The 27813-nt window shown below is 37.0% G+C and overlaps 1 protein-coding gene across 2 annotated transcripts; it reads left to right on the forward strand.

Annotated features, from left to right (window-relative positions):
* Window positions 1-1294: 1294 nt before the first annotated feature.
* LOC102222770 (phosphatidylinositol 3,4,5-trisphosphate 5-phosphatase 2B-like) lies at window positions 1295-27813 on the forward strand. Of its 2 annotated transcripts, XM_005799555.2 has the most exons (27): window positions 1295-2705; window positions 5664-5727; window positions 7246-7384; window positions 8196-8316; window positions 11094-11234; window positions 11903-11990; window positions 12089-12166; window positions 12368-12505; window positions 13659-13773; window positions 14052-14152; window positions 14230-14332; window positions 14420-14616; window positions 15383-15500; window positions 15593-15689; window positions 15781-15919; window positions 17273-17372; window positions 17473-17561; window positions 18380-18461; window positions 19613-19699; window positions 19787-19900; window positions 19975-20063; window positions 20157-20244; window positions 21327-21479; window positions 21897-21978; window positions 24507-25284; window positions 25365-25480; window positions 27422-27813. In XM_005799555.2, exons 1-27 carry the CDS (start codon window positions 2569-2571, stop codon window positions 27513-27515), a joined length of 3648 nt encoding a protein of 1215 aa, XP_005799612.1. In that variant the 5' UTR covers window positions 1295-2568; the 3' UTR covers window positions 27516-27813. The 2 variants fall into 2 exon arrangements, with proteins under 2 accessions (XP_005799612.1, XP_023184539.1); XM_023328771.1 differs by lacking the exon at window positions 19613-19699.

A 27813-nucleotide genomic window follows, 5' to 3' on the forward strand; every position in this document is an offset into this window, starting at 1 on the left:
ACCAAAATTACTTGATAAGATTTTGTGGTTTTGCAGCACAATACTGAATTGAGATGCAAAATGGTCTAACATTAATTGTTCTTTGGTGTAAATGTGTGTATATGGTTATTTGTCCTGCCGTCTCAGTGTTTTCCTCTTCTGGACTGGCGACCGGGACACATCACTCCGTCACTGAAGTCCTTTTACTGGATCCCTGTAGCTCAGGGAATGAATGTCAAAATAATTTTGTTTGTTCAGAAATCAGAGAATAACTTACTAACAAAATACATTAAAGATTTGTTTTTATTTAAACTTTTCAGACAGGTCCTCTGGTGCTGGAATATTTTGTATCTCCGGAACCAGAACCAAACATGGAGAAGCAACATTCAGCTTCTTTGCACCACAAATCTGGAACAAACTTCCAAAAAAACTGCAAACCAGCTGAAACACTGAGTTCCTGCAAATCAAGACAAATACCTATTTGTTTAGAGTTACATTTGGTTAATAATAACTGGAACATTGATCTATTTGATGTATTGATGATTTTGATGATGGCATTTGGCAAAATGTAATGTTTATTTTACAATTGGTGATTACAATGTAAAAAAACAAATTTAAAATCTGCATTTATACAGATTTTACCGTAAAAATACAGTAAAATGTTACTGTGTTTTACTGTGTCTATACAATAAACTTCTGGCAACGGCAGCTGCCGGCATTTTACTGCAAATTGGAGACGTTTATTTTACAGAGTATGCTACTTTTATGATGTAAAACATTTTGAACTGTTTTGTTGGGGAAATGTTCTACGCAAATAAACTTGACTTGACTCAGTAAGCTAATGACTGCACCACCTACAAACTATTTTTGGTTAATTTATTCTATAAATTGTTGTGGCCCTATGTAAAAAAGTTAAAGGTTTTATGATTATATCTGCAAGGTGATTTTGTCTGGCATTTTTAGTCATGCCCAAATGCTGTGTAAAACTGTTAATTCCCCCCACAATCATCTCTTTGAAACAACTGATCGTAAAATGAGGGGTAAGAAGATGTGTCAGATTGGGATGGACTTGTTTCTGTTTGTTTTATGGAGTCTGTGGTTGGTGGTCGGTAAATTTCTGCTGAGTAGTGCAAGACAGAGCAGCAAATGTGGGTTCAAATAGCTTCCAACACGGTTTTCTGCTCCTGCTAATGGAGTGGGAGGGACGTAGGAGGAGTGAATAATGGGCAATGCACGAGGAGGGCAAAAATAAGAAAGCAAGGGATGATCATAACCATATGGAGAGGGTGTTTGCTGAGAGAGAAAGACTGAGCAACAGCAGAAAGAAAGGGAGGGCGACACAAAGAAAAAGATTGAATTTGAAAAAAGATGATGTATTGTCAGAGGATAAAGACGTTTATAAGCTAAGACTTGGCCAGATGTGAGAGGACTTGTCTGAGGAAAGCAGTGTTTTCCGTTGGAAACAATAGTAAAGAGTCAGGAAGGGGCAGAAAACAGACAGGAGGCAGAAGAAGGAAGTAGTTAGCTGTTTCACGCGCTGATGGTGTAGCTGAGCCCCTCACAAGAATGCTCCTGGCTCTGCCTGCCATCTGGAATGTCGAGTCACTTCCTCTGTCTGTCCTGCGCTTTAACAGGGTTGTCCTCTGTGTCTCTGCTCCCACCCTCTGCTCTGACAGCAGTCTGAAGAAGACCACACCACTTCGGAAAGGACTATCCTCGTAGCAGCTCACACACATTAAGTCTGAAAGTCAGACCCCTGCACCAGCCCACATCCTTCCAGACTCATTCTTAATGGAACCAGGACCTGTGGGGGGGGAAAGGAGAGAAGACTGCAGCCATCAGCTGAACGTATAGTGAGGGAGTTTCTTTTCCTTATATGGCAGCAGAGCTGGGAAGTCATTTGAATTAGTCTGGTTTCTGTCTGGTTTTAATGCTGACTGAGTTCCACCCGGTGCATATGTGTGTGGGTGGCGTGTGTGCAGCTTAATTTGTTTGTTTTGCCACTCTTGGTTCTTCTTTTTCAATTGTTTGCATGCAGGGCTTTTGTTTTGGGATAAGAAGGAGGGCTTGTGTTTGTGGTTTAGCTCGAGGCAACGTCATCGCTTCAGGAGTGGCTGCTTCATTCAGACTTCTTCTCTTCCTTGCTCAACTGTGATGGTCTGTGTTTGTTGGATCAACACATGACGTATACACACACCTGGGTGGAGCAGCTCACAACTTAAATCAGAAACTGGGGCTCCATAGAGAAGGATACTACCAGGATGGAGGACTGCAGCTTTCACTGAGAAGTGAAGGGCGTGTTGGAGTGGAATAACCTGGAGATTTAATATTTTCACATCTGCTTCCTTCAGACCAACAGGATGAGTGACCCAGAAGCAACCAGGAAGGACCTAGGAAGTGCTAGAATCACGGGGAGGCTTTAAATACTCAAGCAGACCACAGCGGTTTTCTGATGCTGCTGACTTGCAAGAGAGACCTCTGGTGCGATGAAATCTCTGCAAGCCTAAAGCAGCTGGAGATGCAACCTCTGCGCCGTTCATAACCTCATGTGGATTATTCTCCTGAGCATTTCTCTCCTCATCGATTGCCATGGCTTCAGCATCATGGTACCATCGTGACATCAGCCGAGTGAGAGCGGAGGACTTGCTGGCGCGAGCGGGGAGGGATGGCAGCTACCTGGTGAGAGACAGTGAGTCAGTGCCAGGAGCCTATGCATTGTGCCTACTGTGAGTATAAACACACTCTTACCGGGTCCTACACACAGTCTGTTTGAAACTGTTATAATAAACTCATAAAGAAAGTCTAGTCTATGGAAAGTCATATCGAATTGTCTAGTCTTGTAAAAAAATAAAACTTTACTCAATGTAGCTTATGTGGAAATATGTCTATTTGTGTATTTAATGTGGCATGTCCATTATTATTTGCCACCTGGCTCTAAAGAAGTCATCAAATCAGACCCATTAACTTCAGCAAATCAAACCCAAACGTATGACTACTTGTTTCCCCTATTTAACCCCCCTTTTCAATTCTTGGGCCCCTAAAAGTGGGCTGGAGCTCCGGCAACCACACTACGCTGCCTGCTCATCGGGCTGAAGCCAGAAACATTCCTGAGAGCTGAGCCTGGCTGCTTCCAGCACAGCCTCTTTCCTTTCATTTTTTTCTTGGTATATCATCCTCCCTTCTAATGTTCTCCACAATTGCAGCTATAATTTACATTTATCAAACTTTATTCTTATGTTCTGACTGCTAAACGTGACATCTTCCACTGTTTTCACGCTAAATTATTACAAGTCACTGTCCTGCAGAATTGTATAACACCTTTGTTAGAAAATGTTAACATTTGTCCCATTTTTTCATGCTTAAATCTTTCAGATCAAATATTCAGAACAAATTTGATGTCAGAGTAACTTGAGTAAATACAAAAAGGCAGATTTCAAATGGTGATTTCATTTATTTTGACTAAAAGCTTGCATACTAACCTGTGCCCTGAATCATGATTCATTTCAATCATTGTTTTTGTAAAGTTAACTTTAATTTCACAAACCTCACCCATAGTTAATTTCTGCTAACCAACAAATCAGTTAAGTAGAACCCGGCTGATGAAGTAGGCAATGCAATCTCAAAAAGTACATTTTTCAACAAGTGGAGAAAACAGAGGACCAATGTGAGTATTTAAATTACTCCAAGAGCACATCAAAGAATCACCCACAAGATAAAAAAAACAAAACAGAGTAACATTTAAAACAGTTTAATCACGTTCCTTAGTCAGAGTTCTTGATTTAACAATAAAAAATGCCTCTATTGGAGAATTTCAAGGAAAAACCATTTCTTATTAAAACAAAAATCTTAAAGACTTTTGTGATTCTCGAGGTATTTGGGATTAAAAGTGTGTTCACATGTGTCTTTACGCAAAAACAGCATTTTAGTCAAAGAACATCACACTGACGGTCAAACACGGCGGTGGTAGTGTGATGGTCTGGGCTGTTTTGTTGTTTCTATAAATCCTGCTTTGCAGTTCGTGACTTTAACCTCATGCACATTTGAGTTTTGCAGCAGGACACATAGAAATTATGCAAAGATACCCACAGATTGGCCTCATCAATGCTTGGATCTAAATCTGATTTAGATGCCGTGGTCTCACCTTTAACATGCCTTTTATGCTATAAAACCTCCATTGTAACTAATTTGACACAATTCAGCAGAAAGACTTGGTTAAACTCCCTCCACAGTGACATGAAAAACTCATTCAACATTGGACAATTAGCTGGTAGGTTAAGGAGACGAATATATTTTCACATATGTCTAAATGATGTTTTTTTTTCCTGCGGAAAATAAAACCATCAGTTCAAAAGCTGATTTTTTAAATGTTTTTTGAGTATCTGCATCACACCAGAAAAAAAATCTGTTTTTCATAACACCATACACATCGGTACTCCTAGATCTTTTTTTTTTTGCATTCAGTCAAGTTACAAACAAAAGTTCAATGTAGTCTCGATTTTAAGTGTCACAAACCTTTTCTTAATTATGAAGCAGATGGAAAATTATAAATCAAATGTTTTTTAACACAGATAAAAATGTGAAGAGGTGAATGTTTAATTGTAATCAGCCCTCCTGAGTCGCTGCTTTTTTAAAACCATGTTTGAAGCAATTCCAGTTGCAGTTGTGTTTGGTTATGTCTCTAACATCTTATCACATGTGCAGATGTGAGTTACTTCACCCCCATTTTATTTGGGGGAGAGGGGAAGTAGCTCAAGCTCATTCAGGATTTTCTTTACAGTTTTCCATGCTCCACTAATCTGAAACAAACTTTCAGAAAACTGCAAAACTGCCAAAACACCAAGATCCTCTAAATCAAGGCTAAAGATCCACCTGCTTCAGGCCGCTTTTGATTCATAATAACTGCTCATTTCAGTCATTTCTAAAACATTACATCAGTTGTTATGATCGAATGGTTGCTCAGTCTCTTTCTAACATTTAGGAAGAGACTGGTTTTGTTGTTGAACTAGTTGATTTGCATTTTTAATTTTGTTTGTGTCTTAAGGAATACCATTATGTCTTTTTTATAATGTTTGTGAAGGATTTCTATTGTAATGTTTGGCGTGGACCCCCAAGAAGGGAGATCTTTACTTAAACAAATTTACTTTTTATTATTTGAGTATTTCCTTAGGCAGCTACGTTTTACTTTTAATTGAGTAAAAATATATCGAAGCATTGCTACTTTTAGCTGAGAACATTTTTTGGTGAACAATATTTAATCTGAAAGCTATAAGAGGCATCTAGACAAAAAAAGTTTAGTTTTTATACATATGTTTAAAGGACATAAAATTTGTTTAAACTTCTCCATAACTTCCTTCCTGACCTACTGTGTTCATTGACATAAAACATAAAATTTGTTTAAACTTCTCCATAACTTCCTTCCTGACCTGCTGTGTAGAACCCAGCTGTGCTGTTGACTAATTCTCTCTATAATGGTTGCACTGCATTTTTATTTAAGGTCATGATGGAAACGATGTTCTTCCAATTGACAATCAAGTGCTACTTTGTTTTGGTTAGTCACAGAAAGTTGAGGTTTGTGGTGACAACTAAATCTGAAAAGGTCACACTACTGCCTAATAAATGTCAATCTCATTTTCCTTTGAGTGTTAGCTTTTTGTTGATATCACTGATTTTTGTCTTCCAAACAGGTTTCAACGTCATGTCCACACGTATCGTATACTTCCTGACCCGGATGGTCTTCTGGCAGTTCAGGTAAAAATGTCACTGCTTTGCTAAAAATAGAGCTTTCACAAACAAACACTAGTAAAAAAGAAAACTACAAAAGATGCCTGAAGCCCTGACACATTTTAAACAGCTAGTCAGAAACCCCTCTGGTCAGATGGAGTTAGAAAACATCAAACAATGGTTTGTTATTCCAGGTTGCACCGGGAACAGGAGCGTGTTTGTGTTTCTCCTCTCTGCAGACTCTGCAGCCACTTTGTTGTTTGAATGGCATCCCTGCCATGTGGCTGCATGCTTGCAGAATGAGCTCAGCAGCACAGAGGAGAAATTGTTGTCCTTTCTCGGAGAATCCTACCCACTCACTAATTCACTGACCAACGGGTGTGTTTGTTTGTTTGTTTGTTTGTTTGTTGCACACATCTACGGAGGAGTTTGCATTGAATCTAAGGGGATGTGAAGCTGTTTGAGACAGAGATGTGTTTTTGTGAAGGTGTGGGCTAGTTTATTGAAATTTAATGCATGCAACATCAGGACATAAAGTGAGCATATATACATATATCATTTTTTTTCTTTCACAGTTTTTAAAAGAGCAGTTTAATGCTAATTATCTGGCAGTAGCTTTTAAGGCTTTGACTTGGAAAACTCCTCCGCTTTCCAATGAGGACATTTAGCTCTGTTGCTATTTCAGTTGTTTTTTCCACTGCCATCAGTACAAACCTCCAGTATGTGTTTTCCCCCAGACTGGATTTGCTCCACTAACTCACAAGTCGCATGCTCGCCCTTTTTTGTTTTTCCAAGAAGGCCGAGGAGATATTTTTGGGGGCGCTGCCTCGTATGCTATTCATTTCTTTTAAATGACTTTTCAAGAGATATTTGTGGTTTAAAAAAAATACTATTTAAGGGGTTTTTGGCAGAACGATCAAGCAGCCAAAGCCAAAAAACTGGTTTCTCTCACCACAAAATGAAAGTGAAAAAAAAATATAAAAAGAAGGCACTGGAAGGAGCTGTTCGCTCTGCAGTTGTGGTCTAATGTACCATGCTAAGCTGGGCCATGTGAATAGTAGCTGTGTGAGCATATAATCTTATTTTCTGTCTCCTGTAATGTATCAAGTTTGATTAAAGGGACGTTTGGTTGGTGTGAGAACACTTTAATGCATGAATAAAAAGCAAAATGTTTCTCAGAGATAGGCATTTACTTTTAGACATTTTTTTAACATGCTCAATTAGCAACCAATGATGTCGCCACTTATCACACCTTATGATCTGTGTGTGTATCCTCTCATACAAATAGATACTTCTGCTTTGTTAAAAGAGAGACTGTCAAACTTCTGCAAAAATGGATCTGTTTTTAAAAAAGTTATTAAGCTTACAAATATACCTCATACCTTTGTTTGCTGCTTTGGTGCCATTTATTTAAAAAAAATGAAAGTGACTTATCTTAAACTGCTTGTAACAGTACGCTTTGCTGCTATTTACTGTAAACCTAATGAAAGCTTCTGTGCAGTTTCCAGTTTTCACATGCAATAAATCTGTTGTGTTTGTATGCAGACAACCCAAGGCGTGCAGGTGAACTGTTTTCGGACACTGGAGGACTTGGTGTTGGGATACCAGCAACCCCACAAAGGCTTAGTCATCCCTCTTCTCTACGCTGTTCCTCATGACACAGAACCAGGGGATGAGAGCTCAGGTGGGTCACAAGTTGTCATCATTTAAAAACATCTTGAACTTAAACTGTTTTTGAAATGGACAGACATGTTTCTGAAGGTTTGTACATAGTTGTTTCAAACTGTAAATGTCTAAATCTTCATGTTTTTACACCTGATCTTTTGGCTGTTACTTGGTTTTTGTGCTAATGATGCTGTTTTTCCACTTGTACTCCATTTACTAAAAACACACTGCAAAAACACAAATCCTACCAAGTATTTTTGGTATAGTTTCTCTTGCAACTATCATATTGCACTTGAAATAAGACAAAACTATAAGTAACTTTTCAGCAAGATTTAGGAGCTTCAATTGAGTAAATAACTCCTTAATATTGATAAAAAGTGGTGTCTCCACTGGTAGATTATTCCACTTATAACATGGGGAATCTTGTGATAAGTATGTTATTAGTACTAAAAACTAGACCAAAAATACTTGAATGATTTATATGTTTTTTTTTGCAGTAGACTGGATCTTATTGAGTGATATGAGTATAAAGATGGCTGAATTCAAATTAATGCCACTGTTTAGATTTTATTTATAATAAAACCATGCATAATTACCCTTCCACTTTCCAGTAATGTGTCACTTTGTGTTGGTCTGTCACAAAAAATCCTCACATTTTGAAATTGAATGTTTTCAGATGGATGGATGTGAAAAAGTGAAACATATTCAAAAGTATGCAAACATACTTTTGGTTGTTGCCTCTGTATTTTTATTCAGAATGATTTGGTTTCAACAATTAAAAATTCTTCTAATAATATTCAGTTAAATTTTTCTTTCATATTTATACACAGACGATGAGAAGCCGTCTCCCCTCCAAGCCCCGGTCAACACAGCGTCACTCCTGGGAACGCTGACAAAACCAGCCCCTCATGCCTTGTTCCTGGAGAAGCTGCTTGAGATGAACACATCTAAGTAAATCATTTCTGACCTAAGATGAACTTTGTGCCTATTCTTAGCCACATTAAAACTTTGAATACACTTCCATTCATTTTAAACAACCATGCACACCTAAAGTCAATTTAGAAAAACTAATTAACGAGGTTAATCTCTTATTTTTCTTCTATGAAAAACCCATCATTATGAAAACAAATGGCATCAGAATATATTATGGAAGCTATGAAATCCCAGTGACAGAGTATAAAATTAATCAGAGAGAGACATTTGCAGTAGAGAAGTCCACGAACAGCTAACTTGTTACTATTAGTTGTGTGGTAACTAATTACATTTACTTGAGTAACGTTTTGGACAAAAATGTACATTTAGAAGTATTTTCCTACCGTTACGCTAAAGGTTATACTTTTGGGCTGAGAGGAAGCCGGGGTACCCGGTGAGAATTCATTCATGTACAAGGACAAAATGCAAACTCCATGCATAAAGAACCCAAGTTGAGATTTGAACCCATGACTTTTTTTGCTGCAAAAACAACAATCCTGCACTCCTTACGTTCCTTCTACAACCTTGCACTTTCTGGACAATTCCTTTTAAAATCAACTTGTAGGATTTAACTTCTTCTGATCTTCAGTTTATATTTGGTGACCACTAATACTTCTGTCTGAAAATACTTTTAACTAATAGATAAAACCAATTGGGTATGGTACACACACCAAGGCTTGAATAATCTCGGCCAATGATGTCTAGGAAAAATGGCTTAAACACCATAAGCCAGATTCACTACTAATCATGAACACAGTATTAGAAAATCTGTTCTGGGTAAGAGTTATAGGTTCCTTGCTAAATACGCTAAACAAAAGGACATGAGCTCTTGAGTGACATGTTGGCCCATTGGGGATAGGCATGAAGTAGAACCAGACTTTGACCCCCAAAAAGCTGATTTTCTTCAGAAGGTTATAGGATATACAAAAAAGTCCCTAAATAGGTGCTATATAAAATAGGTCCCAGGTCATGGTGACATACTTTTCTAAATTAACACTCATGGTTTCCCTGCATTGATAGCTGAGAGCACAACCACAAACCCCAACCTATTAACGTTTCTGTGTCGATGGATTATATTTATAGCCAACTAGACCATTCGGTGGTCAGTTAAAGAGTCACCATGAAAACCGAACAGAAAACAACTCTCACAAAGCTCACAGTCAGGGGTCAGTTTTTGATGATCTACTCATAGTTTAGAATGTGTGACAATGGGAGTAACGTAAAATCTTGTTAAAGTAAAACAGAACAAATATAATCTTAGATTCAAATAGATTTCTTTTTTACAGATAAAAATTTAACTCAATAATTAATTTAAATAAAAAGTGTGATGATACATAAGCTCTTACTGTTTAAAAAGATATATAACTTTACTTAGCTTTTCCCCCACTTGATTTCAGTAAAATCCTTTAGGTTTCCTTTTAGTTTGCTGGGATTCTGGCCCATTTCTCCTGACAGAACCACTGTAACTTAGTCAGATTTGAGGCCTGCCTTTCTCACATGTTTGTTTTTAGGACTTTCTGATAAATACTCCAAAACACTGACTTTGTTGCACCAAAACACCTCCACACCATGATGCTGCCACCCCATACTTCAGTTGGAGTGATGGTCTTTGACCCTGTCCGCATTTGCAAACTGAACTCTTGGTTTTTTGTGTTGCTTTAGGAGAAACAGCTTCTTTATTATTAGTGATTGTCTTTCAGACCATGTCTTTACAGAACTTGTTTTTTTTAGATGGTAATTTTCTCTTAAAAGTATCAGTCAGTGTCATCACCAGTTCTTTACAGAGATGAATGTATTTTGTATCAAAACACATTCATATGTGGGACAAAGAACTCCTCTCCTCCCTGAACAGTATAACACCTGGGCATTATACATGCATATGATTGTTTAAACAGATGAAAGTGGCACTTTGTATCCAAAAAAGAACCAGATCTATTCTTATACTGACATTGCTTTTAAAAAACCTTTTATTTTTCCATGAGATCAGGCCGCAAAGCAATGTGTTTTGTGGTTTAGATCTAAAGTTGTGCCGCAAATTAACTCAGACGTTGTGAATTAACCCATCAGCAGTTTACAAAGCCGCAATATTAGCTTCTGGTGTTCCCACATTGTTTAACGGTATAGTAATGTTCTAACTTTGAGAAAGTCTAACAAAGATAAACAACCGGAGATAATTTATATTAATTTTATTAAAACTAAATTAACTAACACAGCAAACATTTAGTCTGATTTAATGTCAGATAGTGAAAAAAATGGTTATATAAACGTCTAATTTCAGTCATATAAATGTTCTGGTCTTGTTAAAACCTAAAATGAAGTGCACAAAACCACATGATAGATTCCCACTAAGTCATTATTTATAAACAAACATTTGTAAGCTTCAAATGAGTACAATAAATCCTAGAACTTAACAGCGGTTTCACTTCCGTCCCACTAAATCATTAAAAGTTTTACTTGAATCACATTACAGAAGGAAGTTTATTTACGCAGCATTCTGTTTTCCATTTATCCGTTTTTATAGATGCATGCACCTGCTGGCAATCAAGCATAGCAGCTTTAGTGGCCTGTTCCAAGTGACTGTTCAGGTCCTAATAATAAACAGTGCTGTTCTGCTCAACTACCCACAAGTTTCAGAAAGTGTTTTTTTTCTCTCCTGAGGCAGCATCTAACTTCCACTCCAGCAGCAGTAATAGTCAGGGGACCAAAACAATGGGGGTCAATTATGTTATCTGTGTTTTATTTTATGTTTTTCACAGTGTTGCAGGTGAAGTGATTGGCCTGCTCAATGACTACCTCTTCAGTGATTTGCCCCTGGACATCGAGAATGTGCATAAAGGGGCAACAACTTTATATCACCTCAAGCGCACTTTGGCTACAGCCTGCCAAGGCCTCAACAGGTTAGCATCCCTCTTAACAACAAACAGTTGATGCAGTTTTAAATATTTTTGTGTTTGTCATGTAACAAAAACAAGTCTGAGTTAATTTTATATCAATTTTATTCGATAGTGTGAAGTGGAAGGAAAATATTACTTGGTTTTCAATAGTTTTAATGTAAGAAAAAACATGTAGATTTGTACTCATCTCCCCTAGTCAGCTGTTATTAAAACCAACTTTTAATTCAAATTCAGCTGGAAATGTTCTGGGATTTGTCTATACCAGCTTTGCAGACTGAAGATTTTGCAAATCAGTTTGATTTAGGTCTAGTCTTTGACTTTGACTATCTGCATTTCCTCTCCAGTTACTATTGGCCTTTTAGCAGCTTTTCTGATTAATGTTCCTCCAAATCGTTTTAGGTGAAGAGCCATGGTTTGTAAATAATAAAGTAAATCCATGTATTTTTCCTTAGACTTAGACAATTATGTTCTGCTTTTTGTTGGTCTGTCACATAAAATGCCAATTATATTAAACATTTTTGACTATAACATGACAAAATCTGTAAAAAGTCAAGAGATACTGTATTCAAACTTTGACTGTATATTGGCTAATTTTCATTACAGTTTTGATTGAATTTTATATGTTGAATGATGACAATAAAATTAAGTGATGCCTTTCATTGCTTTTACAGTGAGATAGATCTCACTCTTTCAAGTCTAGAAACCTTGGCTAAAGTCTTCGACCATCCCAGCTGCTCTTTAACTCCTAGCAAGGCACAGGTACTAAAATAAACCATGAACTATTCTTGGAAATGTATCACTGTAGTTTGAGGATTCATACACTCATAATGGCTTTTATCTTGTGTTTTGGGAACGAGGGTCCAGAGAAGGAGATTGATAGCTTGTTGTGTAAAATCTCAGCTTTGATCAGCCTCCTTTCTTCGTTGGAGAAAAAGGTGTGTTCACAGAGTTAATAAACTTAAAATTTGTTGAAATCAATACATTGTGCTTGCAAATTGCTATTTGGAATAAAGCAACATAGTTCATCTGTAGTAATGGTATGAAGTTTCCATCTGATTATGTAGCTAGACAAATGAGGAATAAGCATTTCTTGCTTGTAATGTAAGTGTAACAGTGCTTTATTTTTCCACATCTAGGTTTTGCAAGCATTACAAGATGCTGTGACAAACCACAACCTGGCAGTGCAGCCCAGCCCACTGCCTCCTGATCCAGCACCAACCATTGTAACACCTGCAAAGAACAACACCAGGCAGCTGTCTGTGCACTCCTTTCAGGTGAATCTGTCTTAAAAAGAACCCTCTTGTTACGTTTAGCCATAATTTTTACATGAATGGTAAAGCAAAATCAACAAAAACGTACCAATCGTTTAGGTTTTCTGATGGAAAACAGCAGCAATTTTCTTTCAAGAAAGTGCAATCAGTAATAAACCACCAGCAAGTTCAACTATTCGCAAATTTTTCTCTGCAACGCGACTCTAAATTATATAAAACTAAAATATTTGAAAGGGAATTTAGTTTTTAGAAGCTGATGTAACAAGGACCAAAACTACCTTACACGCTATTGGTTGATGTTCGCATAGCAGCCAATCCAGGAGCGCCATTAATTTCCCTTGGCGCTGATTGGCTGTATCCCGGAGCTAAGGCAGAGCATGGATGCTAGCTTCTGAGGCAGTGCTAAAGCGGTTTCTATTGTGCGTTTTAATAAATATTAAGTTATATATTAACTATTAAAATAGATAGCTGAAGTATTTTTAGAGGGATTCTCAAGTATTTGCCGATTTCCTCTATTCGCGTATGCTTGCTATCCATAACCGTCGTGAATACCGGAGGTCCATTGCATTGCTTTCAATCAAAAACCCAAGACGTTCATCTCAGTTTCTGCATGCCTCAGTTATTTCTGAATAATTTGGAAAAATAAGTGGGCAAATATGGCTTGCTTAAAAGGAGAGGAAAAAGCCACGTCTGTGTAGAAATTTTGGGAATTGGCAGAAAATTCTACAAAGAAATGTTTATCTCTCTTAAGATAGAAATATTTTTTGGTAATCTTGAATGATGTAAAGTTGGAAAAGTTTATCCAATTTAATGCCAGACAGTGGAGAAAGAAGGTTGTTCATTTTACCATACAGTCTGTTAAATTTCTGGTTTCACTTGTATGCTCGATGTCTTAAGAAGGGAATAATCAAGGTGAGGAAATGACCCAGTCAAAGTCTGGACCTCAATCTGATGGAAATGCTTTGTTCAGAGCATAAAAGACTTGTGCCTAAACGAGACTCTAAAAAGCTGTTATTAAAAGTAGGCCAAATTTCCCCGAATTGTTGTGATTAAGGATGTTTTCCACGAAAATATGATTGATCACTAATTAAATTTAATAATTTTTAGGATCACACAAAATAAGAACAATGAAAAATGACTGATGCTTTGTTTCCAGGTGAAGATGGTGAGGTATGGCAGACAAATTGTCTCTGTGGATGTGGACGCAGGAGTCCTGCTGTTTGACAGGAAGTCGAGCTCATTTGGTATCGAGAAAGTCTCGCATAACAGAAGTAAGAAAATAATTATTTTTAGAGCTTGTAACATTTCTTTTACATGTCATGCCATTATCTTTGCACAAGTGTCTTTTTTAGCATTAAATGGTTTAATGGTGCTTAAAGGCGAGTACACATTCTCAGATTTTACTGAGCACCTTCATGTAGGGAGGATTTTTCACTTGTAAATTTCCAAGTAAAATCAAAAACAACTCTAAACATGTGTTTGTTAGATTCCTTTATATTTGTACCGGCCTTTTACTCTACAGAAAATGTAATATTTCCCTATATATCAGTTCTTCAGATTGTTAAGTTCCAAAATCACCCAGCCAAGATCCGAATGGTTGTTGACAGCTACCACAGCACACCGCGGGAGATGACATTTGAGAGTGCACGGGTAAGGCAGGAGGATAAGATTAACCTTTCGATTAAATTAGCTGCTTCCCTTACATGTTTTCGTTTCATCTCCGTCAGAAATGCGACTCGTTCTGCCAGCTCCTCCTGCTGATGAAGTCCAGGCACTCCCAGCTGGATGAACCTGATATGGTCTCTGTGTTTGTTGGCACCTGGAATATGGGTAATCACTTGTGTGCTGATGCTGATTTTCACTGGCTTCTGAGAGAAAACTCAATAAGAGCCAAACTTCCTGTTTCTGTGTCTGCAGGTGGTTCCCCTCCTCCTCGGACCTTGCAGTCGTGGGTGACCTGTTGTGGTTTGGGACACACTCCTGATGAGTCGACCGCTTTGCTTCCTCACGACATCTATGCATTAGGGACTCAGGAAAACCCTCAGGGGGAGAGAGAGTGGACAGAGCAAATCAAAGCAACTCTTCGCAGCTACACTCAAATCGACTTCAAACTAGTAATTATCTCCACACCTGGTTTATGAATTTGTATTAAGAGTGCTATCTACTTCATTTTTTAAATAGTTGGTTACAAACCAAGTGAATACAGTTAAAACCATGTATTGGCATCCAATGTTTGGACACGTTTGTTTTTCCTTACTGTCTGACATTACTTTAAACCCTTTTTGTTTTTGGTAAGTTAGTTACTAAATTGATGAGAGAATAAAGCTTTTAAAATTCAAAAGTTTACATACAATATTTGAATCAATTATATAAAACTGATTTTGTTTTAGATTTGCATCATGTTATAATGTTATTCCCTCATGTGATCACTTCTTGAAGAAGGAGTTTCAGAAAGAAAATTTGTTTTTACAGAGACAAACGTCCAATTTCAGGGCATTAAATTACAAAGTCAAATTTATTTTTAATCATATTTAATATATGAAGCATTTTCATAACTGAAGGTAACATAGTAACTTGATTGTGCTATAAAATGGCACTGTATCTGTAAATACTCCCCCTTTAAATGCAATCATAAATCTAGGTGTATTTTAAGGCTTTTCAAGATGTCAGATTTATCTGTGTAAACAACTGCGAGCACAAGCACCATGAGAATGTCTTTATACTGTTCAAAGTGGACATGGGTTCTGTGTACCGTGTACAGCATGCATAAAAACACAGCCTTAGAAAACAGATAAACATAGTCAGTACCTGTTTTTATACTTGTGTTTTTATACTTTTATACTAGAAAAATGTGTTGTAATGCAACCTCTTGTCCTCTAGGTGGCAGTGCAGTCCCTCTGGAATATGAGGCTGGCTGTGTTTGTAAATCCGGAGCATGAGAGTCGAGTCAGCCATGTGAACACAGCCAGTGTTAAAACTGGTCTCGGAAACACTCTGGGTAGGCTCTGTGCATTTTCTCTCCATCACACAAATCAAATGTGAAAAAATAAAAACATTTAAATTGAGGTTTGATTGTTTTTGTTGATTCAGGAAACAAGGGAGGAGTTGGAGTCTCCTTCCTCTTCAATGGGACATCTTTTGGGTTTGTGAACTGCCACCTGACCTCTGGAAGTGACAAAGTGCTAAGGTTCAGAAATCAAATGTTTTGGAGAAAGTTTAGTTCACTTGATGTTGTTTCTGTTGTTTATTTATGTATTTTTCTGTATTATAACACCCAGGAGGAATCAGAGCTTTGTGGACATCCTCAGACTGCTTTCCCTGGGTGACAAACATCTCTCTGCCTTTGATATCAGCCTTCGTTTCACTCATCTCTTCTGGTGTGGAGACCTCAACTACAGGCTTGACCTGGATGTAGAGGTCAGACTGACTTATTACAACAAATGTTGACATTCTCTAGTACAAAAGAAAACAAACACACATAGAGCAGAAACAATAAAACAGACCAAAAAATGTAAAAAAAAAAAAAAATCCCCCAGTTCATTAAAAGGAATCCTGACCAGCAGTTTCGGATCCTTTTTTAAAAATGTTCGAGGGAATATGGGATGCCTATTTATAGGCCTTTTCTTCCTGACTCTTCAGAAAAGATGTATTGTAAAATATCTTTGAGAGGAAATGTTGTACAATTTACACTTATAAATAACCCAGGTAAAAAAATCTAAACTTAAATTTTTTTACAGAAAAACATCTGATGTCTGCAGACACACAGTGAACATAAAAAGTATCCATTCCGCTTAGATGTTTTAACAGTTTTATATCTTTACCAATCAAATCATTATCAACAAAATTTTGATTTTTGACACCATTTTGAGAAATAAAAAAAAGTCTTTAATGTCAAAGTGAAAACTGATTGTTTCAAAATAATTATTGATTAAGTAAAAATATGTAACATAAAATAAGTACCTATTTCTCTGTAACTTTAGCTGCGTGTTTTGGTTCATCGTCTTGTTGGAAAATAAATATTCTCTGAAGCCACAGTTCTCCTACAGAAAGAAATTGTCCTCCAGGATTTCTCCGTATTTTACTGCATTCATTTTACCCAAGTTTTTTTTCAGCAGTGCCTTTCTCAGCTTTTTAAATTTTCATTTTGACAAAAAGGCCTCATTTTGTTAATCATGACTGACATGTAAAACCAATGAAAGCCCTTCATATTTTTTTCCATTCTCATGTTCAGCTGAAATGTTTTTTCATTTAGAGTCTGAATTTCTTCTAAATAGGGAACCAAATTTTAAGTTTCAGTTTGGAGAAAAGACTTTCATTATGAATTTAAACACAAATTCTCTTTGATAATGATATTTAAATACTTAACAGACTTTTTCAGTTTGACCTGAGGAATTTTTGAAAACAAACTTTTTTCCATTTAAAATTTGATAACCTTTGATTATCTTTTATCTAAAACAAAGAAAGTGTGGTACACCGTACATCTATTTTACAGAGTAAAAAAATTGAGCAGAAACATAATAAATTGTGTCAGCTGAATAAATCATCACAAAGATTGTGTATATACTGAGAGAAAAGAGCAGGCGTCTTAATATGAATCCTTGGGGAACTCCTTTAAATACTGTGGAATAAAGGACAAAGCATGTAACATTGTGGACACACTGAGATTAAGCTAAAGAGTAATTCTTAGAAATCACTTACAGATTAGTCAGTGTGATATAACATTAGTACACAGGGAATATCCTGCATCTTCATGGTCCGTATCATCCGCAGGACATCCTGAAACATGTTTCCAAAAGGGAATTTGAGGAGCTCATGTTTGCAGACCAGCTAACTCGAGAAAGACAGAAAAGGAAAGCGTTTTTCAATTTCAGTGAGTTCCAAGCAAAACAGATTCAAAATGTCCTTTTTACTTGGGTATAAATGTAAAATATTTGACTTTTCTTTCTTTGATTTTGTTTTTCGTGATTAAGAGGAAGAGAAGATTGCATTTCCACCCACCTACCGGTATGAGAGAGGCTCCAGAGACTGCTATCTTTGGCAGAAGTACAAGACATCAGGAGTGAGTTTTTCCCAGTCAAATAAAAAGCACATCACAAAAATTGATGGATAAAACAGATAAATAGGCATAAAAGTAACGATTGCTAGAACAGATGGAAAAATGTTTTGGAGGACTATTAGAAGAACTATTCTACAAAAGTAAAGTTATGAAAAATACCAATCTATTTTATTTAAGAATTTAGATGAATAATATACAATCTCTAGTACTGAGAGTAAGAAAGATGGCTTAATGTGTAGAGTTTAGTTCCAAAATCCACAGATTGAAACTTATTAGGAAACTGTGATCTGAGAACAGGATAAGCCAAAGTAAGATGTACCAGCAGCAGATAAGCTTCAAAAGCTCACTAGAATGCCAAAACATGAGGAGCTTGAAAGAACTGATTCTTGATCCCCTGACCTTCAAATCAGTAAGCCAGAGTCCAGACGATTGAAGCACCACTGCTCCGTTCCAGGTATATACTTCTTAAGATCATTTATTTGTAACTTAATCCTATTTCAGGAATTTGTAGGGATAAGTGACTGGGACAGCAGCTGCTCGGATTTCTAAAAATAGTCAGTTAAGAATTAACTTTCTGTCTAAAAGAGGAATGCCTGTTGTGAATGGAATGAGGGAATCCTTCAGTGGACACACACACTCTCATATATATATATATATATATATATATGTGTGTGTGTGTGCATGTGTACACATAGACAACATAGTAGACATGAATCCTAGTACTCCTCTGCGTCGTTCGCCAATAAAGGCGTTAAAGCTGAAAAACTTGTGGCATTCAAGGCCTGTTGGTGTTTTTGAAACTCTGCATTCTTTGTCTCCAGGTGCGAGTTAATGTTCCATCATGGTGCGACCGGATTCTGTGGAAGTCCTACCCAGAAACGCACATCATCTGCACGGCATATGGTGAGAATATGGTGGGGAATTTCTTGGAAAAATAAACTTTGGGAAAAACTTTCAAATGGGTAAAACATGAATATGAGCTGCAAAATGTTTACAAATGGTTAAATGTCGACATGGACATAAGTTTTTATGAAGCAATTATAAGGCATAGTAGATGCTTCCAGGTATTTCTTTTAAATTGTTAAAATGAAAGTAACATGAGCAGCACGAATGATGTTCAAACTGGGTTGTGGTCCACAAATGCAGAGTCATTTCCTCAAATTTAGTCTTAACTTGTGTTTCTGTACAGATAGCCAATTATTTTTTAAGTAAAAAAAATTGTGGGTTTTGAAATATAGTTTCTTGCAAAAGTATTCATACCCTTCAAAGTAACTCAAGCTCTATCAGATGGGGAAAAAAACATCTATACACATATTTTTAAATCTTTACTGCAAAAATACAAAATTGTACTTAGTGTTTAGTTTCTACTGCAGCTATGAACTTGCAAGTAACTTTTGAGAAAGATATAGGTGTGTGTTTTAAATCAATAATTCTTTAATATAATTTGATTCAAGATTAAGGAATGATTGACTTGAAACAAGCTCTTATATCTTGCTAAAACGTCACTCGTACGTTAGTTTTGCCTTATTTGAAGCATTTTACAATATTTGCATTAAAATCTAGACAAAAATACTTGGTAAGATGTGGTGTTTTTGTAGTATATTGATACATTCTGGGCTGTTTCCTGTGTTTGGTGGTCTTCATGATGTTGTTTGCTCAATAACGTTGTCTAATAAACCTCTGCAATCTTCACAGAACAGCTGGATTGGATTTACAGCTGGATCAAATGACAGACAGGTGGACTCCATCCACTAATTGAATATTAAAATTTTGAAGGTCATCGGTTGCCCTGGCTTTTCCGATGAATGGGAGGCAAATTTGCCTCCCTTCATTCATCAGAGTGAAGGGAGGCAAATTTGAGAACACACGTCATTCTTCGGACTGGAAGTCTGTGTTTGTAGTATGAAGTATGAAACATTTAAGGGATATTAGTAGTCTTGCAAGGCCCTGTCACACTGACAGCTCATGTACTTTGTCATGCTGTCAGCCACAATGTACATAAGGTGGTTTTGTAATAGTAATAATAATGCTAAAAAGCCTTTTGTTGTTACCAGGTTGCACTGATGACATCTTCACAAGTGATCATTCACCTGTTTTTGCCACTTTCCAAGTGGGAGTGACGCCTCTGTGCAGCAAATCAGGTGCCTCTGTAACTGTAAACCTTTGGTCATAAATAGCTGGAATATGCTCTAACCGTTCTTGTGTGTGTGTGTTTTTTAATTAAACAGATTCAAACTCCAGTGTGGAGAGAGCCTGGATTGAGCTGGAAGAAATTGACACCATAGTAAAGACTGCAAGCAAGTCCAAGTTCTTCATCGAGTTTCATTCCTCATGCCTTGAAGGTGCAGAATCGTGTCAAAGTGAGACTGTAAGCCAAAACTCAGTTTCAAAAATTAACTCCTGAATTTACCTGCAGAGACACAACGATCCAGTGAGAATAATTTACAAAGCTGTGATGTTCCTGGGTTTCTCAAACTGGGCTGGACCTGCAAACAGCTCCCAAAGGTCAGCAGCGCCTACAACCAATTGAAAAATGGTTTAAAAAATCATTTATTGTTTTTTTTTTCCTAATGTTATTTTTGTTTAAATCTGCTAAAGCTCATTCCAGTTGTGTCTGATCTGGAGTATCTCCAGGATCAGCACTTGCTGCTGTCTGTGAAGTCATGCGATGGATATGAATCTTACGGTAAGTCTGAAGCACATTCTGGTAAAAAAGCTAATCTGTGCCATCACAAACATCTTATCCAAAGAAACCCCAGCAATAAGTAATTTTTTGTAAGTTCAGAGTATTATGCTTTAATTTGATAAGCAAGGCCTACAGCTTTGAGATAAATTATCCTGTGCACAAATAAATCTGCATAATTAATGGAGATACACAATGCTCACACTTAAACTTCATTTAAAAAGTCAATGTCAAATGTTGGTTCAAACTTTTCTTAGAAAGGAAAAGCAGCTGGAGAGATCAACACATTCTTCAAAATATGAACTGCAAAGTCAATTACATCCCAGTTTAAATATCCCAAAAAAAGAACATTTACCAAAAGCGATTCTCATTGAGATCTCTGTATTCGTCTATAGCTGAAGCTGCAAAATGCTGAAGTTGTTTCAGGATTGAAGGCTGGTGTTTTTACAGCTCTACTCATAGCCATAAAAAGTATATTTTCCCATTATTGATTTCTTTTGTTTTTCTATTTTCTCAGGCTTAAACGTTACAGATCATCTAACATGTTAATAAATTAGACGAAGATAACGTGGTTAAATAGATTAGTTTATTTATTTCAAACATTCACAATTCAAATACCATAATATGTATTTAGATAACTGTTTGTTTAAAAAGGATGTTTGCAGGAGTATAAACTCATTTGATCCTGCCAGCTTTCTTCAAATAGATAAAAAAAATATATTTTGAAATGATTAAATAAGCTATGCAAAACAGCCTGGCCTCACGAAGAAAAAGAAATTAGCAGCTTTTTGTTGTCTAAAAAAATAAAATAATCACTTAAAAACTGCACTTTGTGTTTAATCAGGTGTTTAAACATATTCAGTTTACAACCAGGAGTTTATATAGTTTGGAGTTTACTGAAATATTGAGTAGGTAGATATACATTGTTTTACAACAGGTATGCATTAGATGAATGTGTGTAACAGAATAACATTTCAGGAGAAATTAAGCTTTGTTTGCATGAGATGTGGGGTTACCAGCAATTTTGTCCACATCAGGAAAAAAACCCACTTTTGGCTAGTTTTTGACTAAAATGATTTCTGTAGGTGAATGTTGTGTTGCTCTGCGGCTGGTGATGGGCTCGTCGCAGAAATTTGAGACATTTTTGACTCATCGTGGTGAGGAGATGGGCTCCATACGAGGACGGGTCAGAGTTCACGTGCCCAAGGACAGGCGGGGCACGCGGAAGAAGATTTATGGTGGGTCAGCTCACACTCTTCTTTTGTGAATCTTTGCCTTGGTAGCGCTATCACTTCCCACTAAACCTTCATCTCCACTGTCACTGCGTTCTTCGACTCTTCTGTGAGCCTCACATTGCTTCCTCTATTTGGTTTCTCAATGATCCCCTGGCTTGGCTTTACACACTTGCTGGTATCTATCGACTGCTTCCTCTTTTGGCTCCTGACTGACTGACCCTGACCAGATGCATCCTGAGAAACTGAAACAAGTCATTTGGGTATTAGGCCACAAGGTCAGGCACAACAAACACAAACACAACGTTGCTGTTTGACTGCAAACTAGCAGCAGTCTTTTGCATGCAAGGAACACACAGACTTAGAAGACGTTTTGATGATTGCAGAATTAGATTTTCATTTCTGTTAACTTTGCTTTTTCAGACTTGTTCTGTTTTGAGAAAGACAACAAAGGTCCTGGAAGGGGACACATGTCTCATGCAGCAGCACGGATCACAGTAACTAGGTATGGATGTCTCATTGTTTTAATGCAATGCTGTAAATTAACAGCAAGGCTTAGATACTCAAGTGCAAAAAGTTCAAATTAATGGTAACAGCGAAACAAATTGCATTTAATATAATTTAAGAGTTCAGCCTTTTTGAAACGGGCTGCCATCATGTTCCCTGAATGTTAAAAACAGCTGTAGTTGCAGGTAAGCAACTAAGTAATAAATTTCCAAGTTTACAAAATAAAAAGAAACGAAAATTTGGAGGTTGTGTACCAATCTTGTCCTCAAATTCCAATATGGCTGCCTTGCATATAATGCACTGTGAAAACTAATTTGTCCGTTGCAGATTATTCTGTTTCTTTCTTTTATTTGTTTTATTTTTATCACACTGAAATGCTTCTGATCAAAAACACTTCACGAACTAACCTGATCACATGTGAAAATGTAATTCCCCCTTAAAATTGAACAACTTATTCACTCTTTGTTGCAAAATGTGTTTTAATTTAACAACATGGGAGAGTTTGGAGGGACCTGGAGAAGGCGACTCAGTCAGATTTAAGTCTGTACTTTAAATAGGCCGCCTCTATGTAATTTAGATTATTTCACTATAGTCTTTTCAGTCCAGAGAATATTTTACCAAAAGCACATTTTTTTTCAGCAGGAATTTTCACCTTGGAAGCTATTTTTGCCATCTATTCCTTATTTTATGGCGTCTTTCATCCTACTTCATGTCACCATGCAGGTTCTATTCCAGGTGATTTCTTGCAAACTACAAATCTGGTAGTAATCAGGCATGGGTCTGGCTAGACAAATTAAAATATGTCCCAAAAAATGTGGTTAATATAAGTTCTTTTATGATTTTCATGATTTGAAAACTGTAGTTTGTATTTACTCTGGTTCTTCAGCTGAGATAAAGACATGTCCAAAACCATTAAGGACAGGAAGGACAGTAAAAAACAAATTTATTATCTTGGTTTTTCATATACCAACTCCTTTAGTATCAATGCTGCTCTGGTGCAAAATACAGATAAGTATTGTAATTACCTGTGTTACTAGGAGTAAGTTTGGTTCCCACCGTTTCTCTAACTTGAAACAGGAACGTGGTGAAGTTGATTTTTGTCATTTTCAGATAAGTTTCTGCTTTATTGTAAATGAAACCATTTTTTTTACCAACACTTCTTTGTTTTAAGAACTTTCCGAGGAGGCAACACTGAATGTGATTGTACAGCTTCTCTTTTTAGCAGGCGTGTTTAGTAGCGTTACATCACTGCTGATTTCTCCACGTTTAGTCTGAAAATAAATCGGACAAACTTTTGTCTGATTATTTAATTCTGCTACCATTAGAAACAGCACTTGGTTTATTACTGTGCAGCTAAAAATGTCTAGAATCCCATACAAGTGTTTAACAATTAAATCTTTTAGTACATGGAACTTTTTATTGGTGTTTTATTCAGTTCCTTTGTGTTTTGGAGGAATGCAACATGTCAGTAAATCTTGGAAAGCAAAATCTCCAGGACTGCAATTGCCTTTGTTTTTTATTAAAAAGACCCAAAGTGTTTAGGTTCCAGTTGCTTAATGTGTGTTTTTAACACAGCAGGTTAGTTTCAGAAGAAACATTTTTCTTCTTTAAAAAGCGGTTGTTCAGTTCCTCTTGTTTGGGTAAACCAACAAGAAACTAATTTCAAAAGAAAACTACCTGATAAATCCCAGATTCTTAGCAGTAGACTGTTGCTTTCACCATCGCCAGAGAGAACTGCTGAAAATAAGCTCACACACTTAGCCAAAAAATTACTCATAAGTTTGTTTTGTCTTATTTCAAGTGTGCAAAGATATTTGCACTAGAAACTAGTGGTGAGTCTCTGATTTGACAGTACAATTAGAGATGTTGAGCCTGTTTCTGTAGAAACAACAAAAATACAAAATCGTACCAAGTATTTTTGTCTTGTTTCTAGTTCAAATATCCTAAAGCAGACTCATATCTATATCTTGCTGAAAAGTTACTTAGAAGTTAGTTTTGTCTTATTTCAACTGTACAAAGATACTTGCACTCGAAACTAGACCAGGGGTGGGCAACTCCAGGCCTCGATGGCCGGTCTCCTGCAACTTTTAGATGTGTCTCTACTTCAACACACCTGAGTCAAATAATGAGGTTATTAGCAGGACTCTGGAGAACCTGACTGCACTTCGGAGGTGATTCAGCTATTGGATTCAAGTGTGTTGGATCAGGGAGACATCTAACAGTTGCAGGATACCGGCCCTCGAGGACCAGGATTGCCCACCCCTGAACTAGACCAAAAGTATTCTTTAAGGTTTTGTGTTTTTGCAGTGATAGAAGGATGTTAATGTTTGGTTCTTGTGCTGAAAAATGTCCAAATGTGTCTAATTATTTTAGAACTTTCCTGTTCAAAAGATGGAATTACTCCAACTGCATGCACAGATTAATGCAAACTTGCATTTTTTGAGTACTTTAACATAGATTCAAGTCATTCTGAATAGTAGCAGTGAAACCTGCTGTTCATGTGATAAACTTTTTTATTTATCGTAGGCCGTCGGAAGTGCCTGTTAAACCTACAGTGAGCAGCTACACCAACCCTGCCTACTTCATCTTTGAAGGTGTATCAGTTCCACACAAGGTGGAGGAGGCCCTTCCTCAGCGAAGGGACCCCCAGGTCATCTGGTCTGGAAACGAGGCCCTGCAGCTCCCAAAAGTGTCGGGGCGGCAGGGCTTCGACAGGAGACCCTGTCACAGATCAGACTTTACAGAAATTGAAATCCCAGCCATCTTGTCCCAGTGCAACCTAACCAAAGACCTTCATCCGTCCCAAACCAACTCGTCCTATCAGCTCTTTCCAGCCCAAAGCCAGTCGCCAGTGTCTCCTTCCTCAAGAAATGCCGTCCCTCAATTCCAGGAACAGACGTCACAAATCAGAGAAAAATACCAAGGAAAACTAAATGTTCATGACTCCATGCAGCCTGAAAGCAACATGTACATCAACCACTCTGAAGTCATACATAAAAAGGCCATAAGAGATAAACGCCAGCTTCATCCAGGGAGGAGAGACCCCATGCACCCAAAGTCCCCGTCACTTCTGCCTTACGCCCCCACCTCTTTGACACATTGTCAGCACTCTGTTTCCTGGATCGTTGAGAAGCAACCCCCAACAGGAGACAACTCCCTCACTGCTTTGCAGATTGCCAAGTCCCTCAGCGAGGTCGACTTCTTCCCTTCAAAGGAGAGAGGCCCGTCTGTAGTCAGGCAGAGGGCGAATTATGGAAACGGCCCGTCCATGCATGGAGACAGAGGCTGCGTCTGGGATAAAGAGGTTAAAAACACAGACGTTTAGTGATGGCACGTTTATTGATTCCTTGTTAAATAAAGTTTTTCTACTTAATCTCAATGCAGGTGTCTGTCCTGAAAGGTGCACCAGAAACTGTGCAGGAGCTTCTCAGTACTTTAGGTCTTCAAAAGTACACCCTGGGACTTAGCCTCAGTGGTTGGGATGATCTGGATTACTTCAGGTAAACAATTCTGGATCTTTTCACGTCTTGAGCTCCATTCTCCCATTTGAGTAGGAATTAGTTACATTTAGCTAGGGCTGGACAATAAATCAATAACGATAGACGCGGAATCAATGTCGATAGATAATGCGTCTGATACTAACTTATAAGTAAATTTTCAGCTTTTTTAAAGTAAATAATTGCTTAATATTAATAAAGGAGAACTAGTTCCACTAGCCGATTATTTAAGATTATTGTAAGTAAAGTAATCTGACAGTGAAACTAGTTATTTTTTATTAATCTTAAAGAATTATTTTCTGAAAACAAGTTGTTATATTTAGCTTAAAAGTTACTTGTAAGTTAGTTTTGTCTAATTTTAAATGTGCTATTGTCACTAGAAACTCGACCAGATTTCAACACTGAATATTGAAATTTTGACTGCTTAATTTTCAGTTTTTGATATGTAGAATATTAACTGGACTCTGATGCAGAACCGCACAACATTCTGGGGGATGTAGGCAGAGAAAATGCTTTAGCCGCTCAGCCTATCATGGCTGGCTATGCAAGCTCACTCTTTGGTTACCTAGCAACAACCTGTTGAGTAGCTTGCGCAGCAGCTTAAAGTTTTGACACCGTGTCTCATAACTACTTAAAAATAAAAAACAACAATATGAAGTGAAAACTGTGGATAAAAGAGGAAAGGTCATGTCACAAGTTTGACAGTATTTCACATATTTAAAACAAAAAAAATAGTTATTGTTATGTACTGATACCAAATACGTTTTTAACCCATATTGTTCACTTGTCCACTCCAACTAGATTTACATAATGTCACTGCAACAGGCCGTACACATAATGTTTATAAGCAGGGTCACAATCAGATTATTCAACAAATGTTATTTACTATTGGAACTGGATGTGTAATTTAGAAATTATTAATTATCTCATTATTATAGCAACTGTAAGTCAAAACATTGTTTTGACTATTTTTACTACATTATTACAGCAAATACCAGGAAGACAAGAAATTGTGATCCTAAATTTTTCTGATGCTAATTCAACATTTTATTAGTTTTTATTGTATTTCTGTTAAATTCTGTATAATTTAACATGGTGCTTACATTGCAAATATTCCTCTGACACATTAAAAAGTTCCCAAGTGATTGATGGATGGATATTACTTTTTTTAGGTTTTATTGTGTCTGTCAGAGAATTGTCTCTCAATCATTGTAGACAATTTGCCTACAACCTCCAGTTCTCCATCGTTTAATCTCAGTGTTTCTCCACCAAGGAAGGAAACGATCACAGAGGAAGTTTTATACTGAGGTTGAAGACACAACAAACTAAAGACTATAATGGTTATAAAACAGGAGAGCCAGGCTGTAAAACAGTCATTAAAGCAGAATGAAAATTTGTTAGAAAAGCGTAATAAAACAGATGTGCAATATTTTTACACATTTAAACGTATTTTTTCTTTTAACATTTGCATTAGTTTAAATTTTGACTGGGTTTCTGCAATGATTTTTCTTAAAATTATTATGTTGCATCATAGTATTTTTTGCCGTTTTGTGACATTTCTGTTCTTAAATGACTGGTATTTTTTAGTATTGTTTTTGTCTACCATCCTTTTGTCCTAAAGGATTTTGAGGGGAAACCTTTTTTATGAATAATTCAGACACAACAGTCTCTGAGTGCCTTCAGATAAAGTTTAGTTCACATGACAGATCAGAGAGAAGGTGGTTTGTTTCAGGGCCAAGGAACAAGAAATCCGTGCAGGAAAGAAAACACTTTTGGCTTTTGGTACATTTTGTTTTAGATGTGTAACACTTTGTTAGGTAAATTGTTCTCCTTTGTAGATTTAAGAAACTTCAAAGTTACAGTTAGGATGTACTGTAAGTTCAAGTTTACTTCAATGCTGATTTTTTTATTTTGATTTTCTTGACTCTTATTTTTCTCGTGCAGTGGGATCACAGAGGAGGATCTGTGTGCAGCGGGTGTAACAAACCCCTCACACCGGCGCCGGATCCTGGAAAACCTTCCCAGGAACTGGAACTGACAGAAAGCCAATGCTACAAAGTCCTGAACTGTTCGCTCTTAACCTGAACTGGAAAAACTTTCTGAACTAAACAGATCTCGCTCTGATCTTAAGCGTCATATTTGTTGGACACCAGTCGTCTTTTAATCCGCTCTATTAGAACTGTAAAACAATGTTATTTGTGCCAAAACAGGGAAGGAAACATAATGCATGAAGTACTTATTGCACATTATATGTTGTTCATCTAGAGCTTAGATAACTGACCAAGAAGTGGAAAAAATTATAATGACATTAAAGCCTCTGTGAATTGGTATAAAAA

The sequence above is a fragment of the Xiphophorus maculatus genome, chromosome 23 (assembly GCF_002775205.1).
Source record: "Xiphophorus maculatus strain JP 163 A chromosome 23, X_maculatus-5.0-male, whole genome shotgun sequence".
NCBI lineage: Eukaryota > Metazoa > Chordata > Actinopteri > Cyprinodontiformes > Poeciliidae > Xiphophorus > Xiphophorus maculatus.

What these genes read in the sequence shown, in the direction of transcription:
- LOC102222770 (XM_005799555.2), top strand. Translation starts at nt 2,569, where the DNA reads ATGGCTTCAGCATCATGGTACCATCGTGACATCAGCCGAGTGAGAGCG. An exon ending in ACCAGGGGATGAGAGCTCAG is followed by an intron (nt 7,385 to 8,195) that starts GTGGGTCACAAG and finishes ATTTATACACAG; the next exon opens with ACGATGAGAAGCCGTCTCCC. An exon ending in CTTGAGATGAACACATCTAA is followed by an intron (nt 8,317 to 11,093) that starts GTAAATCATTTC and finishes TGTTTTTCACAG; the next exon opens with TGTTGCAGGTGAAGTGATTG.